General features: G+C 28.0%; 1 protein-coding gene across 2 annotated transcripts in view; it reads right to left on the bottom strand.

The window, feature by feature from the left end:
* Positions 1–5,026: 5,026 nt before the first annotated feature.
* Positions 5,027–13,124, bottom strand: part of Rala (Ras-like protein A) — a 44,652-nt gene continuing 36,554 nt past the window's right edge. Inside the window, exons 5-6 of one of the 2 annotated variants that reach the window (XR_011396571.1) lie at positions 11,169–11,577; positions 5,027–8,460 (exon numbers count right to left, since the gene is read on the bottom strand). Coding sequence is in view for 1 of the 2 variants with exons in the window: in XM_070110206.1 (XP_069966307.1) it covers positions 8,356–8,460 (105 nt within the window). In the remaining variant the exon portion in view is untranslated. The remainder of the gene's footprint in view (positions 8,461–11,168; positions 11,578–13,124) is intronic. The other variant, XM_070110206.1, reaches the window with a different exon arrangement.

Here is a 13,124-nt window from a genome sequence, read left to right as displayed (position 1 = left end):
TATATAATTGAAAGAAAAAAAGAGTAAAATTATTTTTTTTAATTCCAAGCAGCTAGTTAAAGAAATTATTTATTTGTCAACAAGCCTTCAATAGTAAAAAGTATATTAATTGAAACCATTCAAACTACCAATAAAAAGATAATAAGTGTTAAAAAAATATTTCATATTAAATTTTTTTTTTTTTGAAACATGCAAAAAATCAAAAATAGATTTTTTATGTTCAAAAAGTAAGAAATTTTCAATTCCGGGATATATTATATATTTTAAATTATGGTATCAATATGAAAAATCTTTATTTTGAAAATTTTGACCTACGAATCCGATTTTTTTTTTAATTTTCGACTCACAATAATTAAGTGATAAATTAGAAAAAAAGTTCCAAATTAATTTATAACAAAAAATTCAGATTTTGCTGCTTTTAGCTCATTCACTTCTAAAATTTCTAAAAGAATAAAATATAAAATTGCGTTTCCATAAACTTTTTCGAAGTTGAAGTAATTAAAACAGCAAAATAATTTAATAAAAATTTAATTTTCTTCTAAAAATTTCGCTATAAATAAGTGAAAAATTCGTAAATTAGAACACATTTCAAATCAAAGTTTCTATGAAATATTAGTATTTCAAAAAACAGCGTATAAAAAAATCGTATTTCAAAAAACAGCTTATAAAGTTCTTATATTGATAAAATAATATACTAAATTTCGATTTCATCGAAATAGTAAAATCCAACATATTTTTCGAAATGGAAGCAATTATAACTTATATTTATAATTTATTATTAAAATTTTTTTTTATTTTTTTTATAATTTTTACCTCTTTAAAATAAATTTTGCTTAAAAATAACCAACTTTGAACAAGCGTTATTTAACTTATTAAAACAAAAAAAAAAAAAAACAATTACAAGAATGTGTGACCATAAAACAAAAAGTAAAAAAAAAAATTTTTGCGCCAATTTCTTTGCAACAGCAATAAAAACAATGCAATACAAAAAAAAAATCAAATATAAAAATGTTTTCTTGCGATTTTGGTAAATTTAAATTTGTGTGCTATTTTGCAATTATTTATTTCCAAATTTTGCGCAATTTCAGAGCTCTGAACAAAAATGTTTGTATATTTTCTCCGAAAGAAAATGATTTATTGAAATTAAAAATTATTAACCAGAAAATTCCAAAATGTTCAAAATTTGCAACTTAAAACACTGATTAAAATAAATTTAAGAGATAAAAATTTAAATAAATTTAAAAATAGAGAAAAACATTTTCAAAATTGTTTTTGTAAATTAGCGAGCAGAAATTTGACTTTCGGAACCACAAAATATATTTATATAACAGCAACAAAAGAATATTGTTTGTAAGCAATAAAAGAAATATAAATTACAACAGAAACAAAAAATATACTCACAGTAATAACAATAAAAGTAAGTGATAAAGCAAATAGTTAAAATTTAAAATAAACAAAATTGAAGCAACAAACAAAAAAATTAAAAACAATATATTGACACAATATGTAAACAATAATTAAACAATAGGCAAGCGAAATGTTTGTATGGGTACAATAAAAAAATAAAAAGAATTTATGAAAATTTTTTTGAAAAAAAGTGAAATGAAGAAAAATTTGATACCAGTGCTACAGCTTCGATACGAAATGGTTTTAAGTTTAAATATTGAGAAAACAGATATTTACTTACAATTTTATATTAAACATTTCTCAAAGAGCGACGGAAAATACTTTTTAAATTTTTATATTAAACTAAAATATATTTTTGAACTTAAAAAAAAAACTGCAGAAAATCTTTACTCAAAAAAATTGTTTTTAAATCTCTTCGAATTAGTTTTCTGAAATTTAAAACCGTTATTTAACATTTGCGAAACCCAAAACCTTGTAAAATCGATTAAAATACGACAAAACGAACGAAACTCTGAAGTTGTTGAATGAAGAAAATAGTGCCTATCCGGAAGAAGAGCTAAAAATCTTTACAAAACACTTAAATAAAAGAAAGTAAATCGAAATTTAATATAAAAATAATATTTATTGATAAGATATATTGAAGAAGTAGCAGCTGGAGAATAAGAAAATACCAAAATCAATGTCAAGAAGTGTCAAAATATTACAAATATCGTAATATGGCAATATATGATATAAAACATGCAACCCTGCTGCTGCTAACTGTTCAATGTGTCTCGGTTGATAACAAATAACAATTTTAATTTTTTTTTTCAAACAAGAGAATTTTTTTTAAATTTTTGTTACATTAACACACCTAATTACATGAATATTATATGCAAATTTCAAAAACTCTACAAAATTTTTTTCGTAAAATTTCCAAAAACATAATATTTAAGTTGTGAAAGCCATAAAATATTTGTAAATTTCATACACAAATGTTGTAAAAAATAACAATAAAATGTTTTATCTTCATTATTGTAAAGAGAAAATATAAACAAAGAAAAAAAATATTGTAAAAGAAAGTTGGCGATTATGATAATAAAAATTTATACATATATACACACATACCATTTATTTAGAATGTATGTACATATGTAATTATACATATGTCTACAAGAAAAAATGTATGTATATAAATCATTGTGACGTATAAAACTCATTACAATAACATACATGCATCTATATTGCATACATATGTATGTATGTACACGAATGCATACAATAAACACAATAGTGAATAAATTACATTTAATGCTAATGATAATAATTATTTGTAAGTGAAATGAAATTTAAAATTGAAATAAAAATTTTCAAATAAAAATATTATAAAATAAAATGTCTTTTTTATTCTAACACAGGGTCAAGCATGGATGTGTGGATTATAATTTAGCTTAAGTATTTACATAAGGAGTTGTAGTCAGAAGAAATTGGTTTTTCTTAATTTTTTTTTTTTTTTTTTTTTTTGTTTGAAAAGACATTTTCAAAACTTTATGTAATTTAATGATCTATGATTCATTTTTAAAAATTTGGGATTCCCTTGATCCCGTAGCCTACGCAAAAACGTGTCTGGCGACGAGAAAGATTTTTCTGCTTGCAATTGTCCCAAACCAAATCCCAAAGAAAGTATGATTACAATGTATGAATACAGGTAATGTTCGAAGGACTAATAATAACAAAAAAGGCGTTTTTGTAAAAAAATTTGCATATCAGAGTGACTTGAAAAATCGAAATTATTATCAAACATTGTATCTCTTTAAGTTTAAGATCTATTAACTTTTATTTATTAGAGCGAGATTATTTGAAAAGCTCATAGGCTTTGATAAGCTCAAGGCCTGCTGAAAATTTCGCTGTACAGCCCGAAATTATGATAAAGGCAACTATATTCAAAAGATGGTAAAGAAGAAGCCAATATGCCCGAAGATGTTTTTTTTACGATATTTACATACGGTCATAGTACATTTAACCTGCTTTATAGTTTTCAGTTAAGGCTAAACCGGCTTAGTTGCCACGACTATAAAACAACTCTAACTTTGAAAATAATTTGAATTTTGAAAAATCCTTTTACGGAGATATTTTTAAATATTTAAACCACTGAAATATGAAAAAAATATTCTTGATGTTTACAGATTTCTATATTAGGATATTCCCTTACCCCTTTAATGACTGTTGACCAGGGAAAAAATATTGTTTTGGCTATTTTTCGAAATTTTGGCTTCGCATTAGCATTTTTAATTTCGAAATAATCGTGTTTCCGACGTTGTAAATTCTATATACAAGGCTTGGACCTCCTTATCCTTATAGTTTATATCCGAAGGCAATCTGTCTTGGTGTTTAACTTAGGCTTTTAATTGACATCTCCACGAATCATATTTTAAAACGAATCTTTTCGTCGCTGAAATAGTTTTTTTTGAACTTAAATTTCCCTTAAGTGCTTATTGCTAGCTTTTCTCGTGCCACTTTCTATTGCATTTCTGTTTTCCGAACAGGATCATTTATATCCTCCTACATAATGATAATCAATGAATTACTTTTAGCTATTCACTGAAATATACATCTTTCTATAATATAATTATATTTATATAGTTACATTTCTCTCCGTGAACAGTAGTCTTAAGCATAAGTTTGTACTATATGGGTATATCTCCAGTGCGGTTATATTGCTCGTAACATTGCGTTGTTTACATTTTTGCTATGAGAAAAAGTGCTTGGTAATTACTTTAAGAAAATTATTATAAGCATACATACATACACATTTTATTCTTGCCGCTGCCAGTTCTGGGGCCACGCTTTTGTTCATATTCCGGCTTCTCAACTCCTCTCTTCCTCTTCTTGGTGATATGTGGGTTTTTAAATATAAAGGATCCTGCAAGATTTGAAGCCATTTCGGTAGTCTAATATCATATTAAACGGCTTTTATAGGTCAGCAACACACACAAAGTTTTGACTGCTTACAATTTTAGATTTTTTCGCCACCGAAAAATCACTCATGAAGTGTTAGTAACGTACTCGATTGTGACGCCTGTAAAGAATATATTTATACCTTGAAGAGCGAATATTAAGTTAGCCATGAAGCTTGTAGGATCCAGAAGGAATCGACGAAAACCCAGCGTTCTCACGACAATCGGGTCTAAATAACCGGAATGGACTTGAATTTTTAACCGGCCAATAGTGTCAAATCGGCACCATTCGTCGAAATTGCTGCAGGAATGTTTTCGGCCGCTAAACAATAGTTCGATTTAGTCATGTCCGTCTGTCTGTACATGCATACATATATACGCGAACAAGTTCCTCAGCTTTTGCTATATCGATGATATCGATCTGAAATTTTGCACACGTTCTTTTCTACACAAGAAGCATTACATTTGTCAGTATCACCGAAATCGTACTACTATAGGATATAGCTGCCTTGCAAATTGACCAATAAAAATTAAAACAAAGAAATTTTGATACCCTTTTATGCAATACGTAATGCATCTGTGAAAGGTATTATAGCTTCAGTGCAGCTGAAGTTTCTTCTTTCTGGCTCTTCTTCTCTTCTTTTTTAACTAAAAAATCTAAAAAAAAAAATAAAAACGCTGCATATTTTTCAGTTGATTTTTTATTGAAGCTATTTTTGGGATTTTTCATTAAGAATTTTTCTTACAAAAAACAAATGCATATTCGTACATTTTTTATATAAGTATGTATGTATATTTTGTAGCGATTGTTTGAATGTTTCTCATCTTCATCTTCATTAAATTACTTTATTTAATAATTATGTATAATTTTTCGTCGTTTGCGGCTTAGTTTAGTTAAGAAAGTTTGTTTTTGCTTACACATCTATTGACAATGCAAAGTCAACGAACGTGTTTTTTTCTACTTTTTGATTTTTTTGTTGTTGTTGTAATTTTTCGCACTTGCTTCACTCGAATGCAGCTGTTTTTTGTTTTTTTTTTTTTGTTTTGTTTTTTGAACTGCAGCTTTAATTTGCAACAATGCAACAAACAATTGCATATGAGACATAAGGGTGAGTGCACAGTGTGTCAAAGAAGACTACAACAATGTATGAGAATGTGTTTGCAATTAGAATTGTTGTTTTTAATAATAATTTTTTTGTTTTTTTTTAACTTTCAATTACGCATAACTACACAAAATCAATTAAACATAAAGAAAATAGCATCCTATAATTCTACATAGTAATAAACAAATAATTACACACGTATATATATATATATATAATTATAAATATAATAATAATGTTGGGTATTTATTTAGGAGTTTGGTGTGTGTGTGTGTGTGTGTTTTATTGTTGTTGCTACTAAATACAATATACATATAGGAAGATTTATAGGTTTTTATAGATAGATAGCTGGGTAAAAATAGGTTACCACCAAGCATACCGGTTTTACAAACATACATGAAGTTGTTCTATGTATGCATGTGTATATGTGTGTTTGTATATGCATTTAGTTTGATATAAATATAAGAACCTTGCAACGGAGTATGATCTTGCAATAGCATAACTAAATACAAAACGCACAGTGCAGTGTGTTTGTTGTTGTTCTTTCTTTCTTTTATTTATCGCTGCCACTTCGTGCATATATCTGTGAAACTTCGCCTAGACTTCAGCTTCACATAAGTGTGATAATACGCTTAATAATATCAACGTAAAGTAACTTGTAAATTATCAATATTTTACAAATATGATTAAAAAATTTATGTTTTTATGTTTACAAATACAAATTAAAGCAATGCATTACTTTTAAGCATGTTTACAATACAAGTATATTATATAAATATTGATAGTTATTTGTCGTTTGACTCATGTTTTTAATTTCGTTTCTTTTTGCTTTTTCCTTTTTTTATGTGCATAATAATTGTTTAATTGAACTTAAAAAAAAAATTATTATAATAATTTAAATAATTGTATTTAGAGAATACAATTAAATTTTAAAAATGATTGTTTACACAGTACAACCAAATATTTGTATAGTTAAGAATTTTAGGTTTTTTAAAACCGATAGTGGGATGTAGAACGCTTTTCCGTTGATGTAATTTTTCAAACAAATTTAATTAAAAATTTAATTTGGATTTTAACATTTATTTTACTTTCATTTGGCCGCCGCCTAAAAGAGTTAAGAGTACTCTCTTTTCTGTTGTTAAAAAAAAATTCAAAGCAGAGTAATTTTCTGCTGATACCTTATTAACCAACATAGAATTATATCTATGCATTGATCTAAAATTATCTAGAATCATCAACGATACAATTTCCATAAAGAATATACTTTCATTGCTAATCTAATGCCCGAACAAATAATTAATTATATTATAACGCAGGTTTAAGCTTGAATTTCAATGCAAATATCTTCAATTAGATAAACTGGGTTTAAAAAATGTTTGTTAGACAATTTTAACATGAAGCTACAAGTATCCAAAAATCCCTTTTCAAATTTTTGTTGATCCGTATAAAGTTTGAGAAGCGCTTTTACGTGGTAAAAACCAGAATTATAATTTGAAAACTAATAATTAAAAGCGAAATAGTAAAGAATTGCAAATCGAAACTTGTTCTTCGCCTTTAGAGGCAAAACAATATTGCATTGAAAGCTATTTCGATATTATATTATATTTGAATACTGAATACTTTATAATTTAATCATATGTAAAAGAGTATTATTGTGCAATAAAATAATTAACATTGAGAAAAAAAAACCAAGTTTTGAGAATTTTAAAAATACCATATAACTTGTATGCCCAAAAGTATGCTATATTTTTGCAAATTTGTATTTAGGTATCAAACAATTTTAACAGAAATTTAAGTAATTATTTTTTTGGTAACCACAAATTCTTCAAGCGATCAAAATATGCCACTTTTTGGTATTATTGAAATATTACTCACAAATTTTGTCTCAACACCTACATTCGCATCTAAAAGCAGGCTATAAATTTCATAATTTTTCCAGTTTGTACCGACGTTGGTATGAAATGGAAACTTGCAACCAAAAAAAAAACAAAAATACTTCAATATTTAAAAAAAAATTTAAATTGGCATAATGCTGCCAGAATATGGTAATTTTATAACTTTAGCGAAGTTATTAAAAAAATACGAATTCAAGCGTGTTGTGCGCCCCCAACCCACAATCGAATATTGTTTCGGACCTTCAAAATTAATTTTAGGGAATTCTTTAAAAAAAAAATCATGAAAAACTTGTCTAAACTATCCAAACGAATATTGTTTCGAATATTCAAATCAAATTGTATGGAATTCTTTAGAAAATCATAAAATATCTTTACAGCAACCATGAGTAGTAGACAGTCTATAACTATATACTTTCTCGTTAGCTCTCCTTTAAACAATAAACATAAGCAAAGTTAGTACACAAAAAGTTGCCAAAATATAATTCTCTACAAGGTTTATATTGTTGTTGTATATTTTGGTTTCTCATTTGTTCATTTATTGAATACAGTACGTTGTTGATTGATTTTACAATTGGTGTTGCTTTATATTTACCTATATAAACTTATGTATGTATGTATGTATGTATGTAAGCATGCAATTGTAAGTGGCTTGTAGGTTTTAATTATAATATTTTTTTTACAAATTTACGCATAAATTGAGTTGCATATGCTGTTTTCATTTTCTCCTCTATTGTTGTAATATAACAGAGTTGCGCTGCAGTTTTAGAACGTATTTTAACTCTTGTTTTACTTTTTATTTTAATAACTTTTGCAAAGACAACAGCTTTGCATGTTGTTGTTTTTGTTTTTCCTCTTTTCCGTATCTAAATGGAGTGAATAATTATTTTTATTCATTCGTCGTCATTGTCATTGTTGGTTTGCGGCATTCTGCTTGTGTTGTTCATCAGCGTCGTTTTTTTTTTTTTGTTTGTTATTTTTGTATTGAAGTTGTTCGGTTTTCAAATTTCATGAATATTACAGCAGTTGGCAGCAATGAGATTTGGTTTTTGGCGGCTGTCGCACATCGGACTGACGTTGTTTCTTTCGCGAAGAAATATCCCTGATTAAATCATAAAATACCTGCGCATAATTGAAAGAGAATAGACAATTTTAGTAAATACATGTTTAGAAAAAAATTGTTGTTTTCGTAAAGCGATGGCGTTAAAGAAAATGAGTTTAGTTTTTATGTGACGAAGATGTGAAATGCTACTCAAACTACGAATAATACATATAAACAGAAAATATGTAATACAAAATTACATAATAAATATAATATAAAATTCATATATACAAACAAACTCATTCAAAAAATTTAAATAAAATTTTGAAAATTCTCACATAATTTAAATAGTGAAATAAAGCTGTTTGAAGCAAGAAATTTAGCCCCAATACCAAAAAGCAATACAATAGTAGGAGAATAAAAAACCGGGTATATACATACATATAAGTATACAAGTAGGTTAGGTTTGTATTCGGAGGCGTGTTCATATATTGTGGTGTACATATGTATATATTGTGGTGTATTTTAGTATGTTTTAGTTTGGAAGCCGATGTATTAGCTTATTTATATATTAGATTATACTATATTTACAATAAAATTATCGAATAGGCTAAGAGTAGCAAAATTTTAAATATGGTTATTGGTGCGGCATAATTTAGAAACCTAACCTCAATTGGAAGACTAATTTTGATAAAAAAAAAAACTTTTAACAAGCTTTGAAATCTGCCGCAGCGAAAGTATGCGATTAAAATGCGAAGCATTTGGATAGGCTTCTTTATTCACTACCGCCTTTGGGATCTGATCACCCAACAGATTGAATGTGACAGTTTAATGAGTTAGGAAAAATCGTGGCATAAAAAATACGATTTATAATAAGAAATGTGTGTGATATACCTTATAATTTTAGTTAGTATAAAAGCCTACGTTGGAATTCACGAGACTTTTCTAGGGCAATCGGCATTTGTTGCTGTCTTTCTCAGAGAAAGAAAGAGAGACTTGCATCATGTAAAGATTTTGGAATTCCAGGATTAACCACAATAACAGTATTGAGAAAGAATCTTCAAAAATTTCGAGTAACTAACGACCAAATATGTGGTATATACATAATAATCGGGGATATGGCGGAAACAAGGACTTTGAGAACATTAAATCCTGTATATAATATTAGATCTAGTAATATATAATATTTACAATAGCTGGCTTTTTAGTGCGATCGTGTTACGCAATATGTCATTACAAAGATAACATTTTGTTGTAAAAAAAAAACTTCCAGACTAATATTTAATTGCTTGCACGCGTCTAAGATGGACACGACCCACGAGAAAATACGCCACATTTTATAACATTTCTTTGATATAGGCGAAATCGTGAATGGTATTTATGGTTGATACTGTACGAGTCATTCATCCACAATTTTAGTTTCGCCGATTCCGTTCCGGTAATTTTGATGCCAAAATGTACCATGCTCTGGAAGATCAATTATCGAAAATATCGATTGCAATAGTAGAAATCGTCGACTTTGAACGTCATGTAAGCAACGTTTTGAAAGCTAAGAAGCTAAACATTGTACAAAAAACTATTTGGTAACATTTAAATAAGGCTGGATACAAAAATTAGCTCGATGTAAGGTCGCCATACGAGTTGACGCAAAAACTTCATGGTTAAGTTTCCATCTACGAAGCGCCGCTGAATCGCAACAAAATTAATCCATTTCTGAAGCGAACGATTACTGGTGATGGGAAGTGAGTCACTTACGACAATGTCAAGCGAAAACGAATCGCGTTGAGCGCTACAAACAGTAGTTAAGCCAGGATTAACGGTCAGGAAGGTTTTGCTATGTGGGTTTTGAGATTGACAATGACAATCATCTACTACAAGCTGCTCCCCTAAGGCCAAACGCTTAATTCGCCAACGCCCGGCCACACACACGTCGATAGGTACTCGCCAAAATTTGCGGGAGTTTGGTTGAAATAAACTTATGCATCCACCTTATTGTTTGGACCTGGCATTAAGTGATTTCTTTCTACCTGTTTCTGTCTATGGTGATAAAATTTGCGTCAAGTGGAGGTTATGAAAATCGACCGCACCAGTTTTTCCCCATAGGGACGAGGGTTTCTATGAGAGTGCCACAAAAAAATTGTCTATAGGCTCTCAGCAACTATTTTTTTGTCTTGAAGGAAGAAAATTTCACCACTATGAAACTGTAATCGCCAAATGTATGAGAGGAACTTTAATTAGCTGGGGTAAAATCAATAGAATCAGTGAGAGGACACCAAAAAAACTTAATATGTAGAAAAATCTGAAATTTTACAAGTATAGAAAGATAAACAATAAACATACTTCAAACGTCGATCTATCGTTTGGAAACCGCTGAAAAATACCACAAACTGAATTTTTAAAAGTTAAAAAAAAAATATTTTTAAAATTTTGTTATTCATAAAAAATATTGTACACTGTTTTGTTTTGTATGTAATTAGTAAGGTTAGTGGTGCATGCAGAATAAGCAAGGAGCGGAAATCTTAAAGCTAAACCCAAGAAGAAAAATAAATAAATGAAACAAACCAAAAATTTCATTGCTTTTTAGCAACTCAGTGTTAAAAAAAAAGCTAACTCAATTCGTACAGCAACTAAATACCACTAACAAAATTAATTAGTAAGCAATTAAGTAGCATTTCTATAAAATACAAATTAACAAATTAGTATGAGAGCTTTTTGAACTAAATGCAATTACTAAAACTTTTCAACGATTTTTGTTTTTATTTTAACAAACGGAAGGAAAGGTACATACTACAAACGGTTCTCGGTAATTCGGTTAGGAATTTTGTTGTTATTGCATATACACAGATCAGCTATGTAGTAGGTTATGGTACTAATTCGATGTGATGTCTGGTGGTTGGGAGAGTAGAGTACAGTTAGGGGTTTCGTTTGCAATCTTTGTTCGCTTGTTTTTTACAATTGTTTTTGTTTGTGTTTTTTGTTTTTTGTTTTTGTTCTCATATTTGCATATTTGATTTGTTCATTATATTGTTTTTGTTTTTCTTATATTTGCTTAGAGTCTGCTTATGCACCTACAAATACGCCTAAAGTAGTGTACACTTAAGTCTCCGCTTCTTGCATCTGTCTTTAGCACGCCCGCTAGTCGCTTTCGAATCTTCGGTTTTGCGGGATCTTATTTCGCGCATCAAATCAAAAAATACCTGCATGAGACGAAAAGAGAGCACAGTGGATGAGAAGAAAACAACGTTTTATAGAGAGAGAGTGAGAGAGTGAAAAAGAGAGTATGGAACAATTTCATCGCTTTTTTTTAACATTTTTTATTTATTTTTTGTTAACTTTTGACTTGCTTAATGTTTAACAGTAAGCAATAAATACAGCAATTACAATAAAAAAAAAACTGCTAAATATAAATACAAATAAAATATAAATACTAAAATATTCTACACTACAGCAAAATAAAATTAAGAATAAATATGAATATAAAAAAAAAAAAATACTTCGCCAATTCGTTGTGCTGCTGTTGAAAATTATATGAAAAAAAATATAATTTAACTGCTGAATAGAGAGTCCTTTTTTTTGTGTGCTTTAAATATGGATATGTCTGAATATATTTTGTTCAAACTTGGCAACAATCTTGTCTGCGTGGAGTGAAATAAAGTACTTATAAACAATAAAACTTGTGTTTCGTAAATAAGTGATTTTGCTTACACGCCCTGCAGGAAATCTGAGCTGTTGTCAACTTACATACATACATATATGCATAAGAAAATATATAATTTTAAACTATATTAGAGCAGCCATACATAAAGAAATTTATGGGATAATCTTAAAAATTTCGAATAATTACAAGTACTCAGAGTCCTACAGGGTCAGTACCACACTATTTGATTATTTATTCATAATAAGAAGAACAAAAATAAAATTATGGTAATAAATGTAATCGATCATGGCATTATTAAGTATATTTGAATGCATAACTCTCAATATAACTTCATATAAAATTTACTTTAAATTTTTTTTATTTTATTTTTGCTATTTCTCACCACTAAATTGTTGTAAAAGTTTTCGAAAAACAATTGTTTAATTACAATACTGAGCAAACGCTGAACGAGCCTAACTAACTAGCACTTAAACCGCAATAAATTTTATATGTTGCCTAGTTTTAGGCGCATCACGTTATTTTTCACTTTTTTTTATTCTAAAGTGATTTAAAATTATATTTTAGATTATTATTATTGTTACAACTGATTTAATAAAAAATTCGACTCGAAAATGTCGCCAAAAATTTTGTTACAGCGCCTTAAAGTATGCAAAGGCAGTATAAAGAGCGGTAAAATTAACTCAAAGCTTAAAGAGAGTTAAAATAATACAATATTTTTCAATTATAAATGTTGAAAAATACGAAAATAAAATTTCGTCTCGATAATTACTGAAAAACTTTAGCGCCTTAAATTCGAATCAAACTAACAAATAATTGTTTGAATTGGAAATATTTAACGTTTAAATTTCACGTTGTTTCGAAATTTAATAGAAAATTTTAATTTTTAAATTAATTGTGATCTTTTAGGCGCATTATAATGCTGTTTAATCATTTTAATAGTCGAAATTATATATGATTAAGATTGAAATTCCATTAAAGAGCGCAACTTATAATATTGAAATAATTACAATATTTGGAGAACTGAAAAAGTCAAATATATAACCTAGTTTTAGGCAATTTGGCATTTTTGCATAGTTTTAGGCGTGT

The sequence above is a fragment of the Bactrocera oleae genome, chromosome 5, assembly GCF_042242935.1.
Source record: "Bactrocera oleae isolate idBacOlea1 chromosome 5, idBacOlea1, whole genome shotgun sequence".
Lineage (NCBI taxonomy): Eukaryota > Metazoa > Arthropoda > Insecta > Diptera > Tephritidae > Bactrocera > Bactrocera oleae.
The sequence above is the reverse complement of the archived record's forward strand: the minus strand, read 5'-3'. Positions and strand labels throughout refer to the sequence as shown.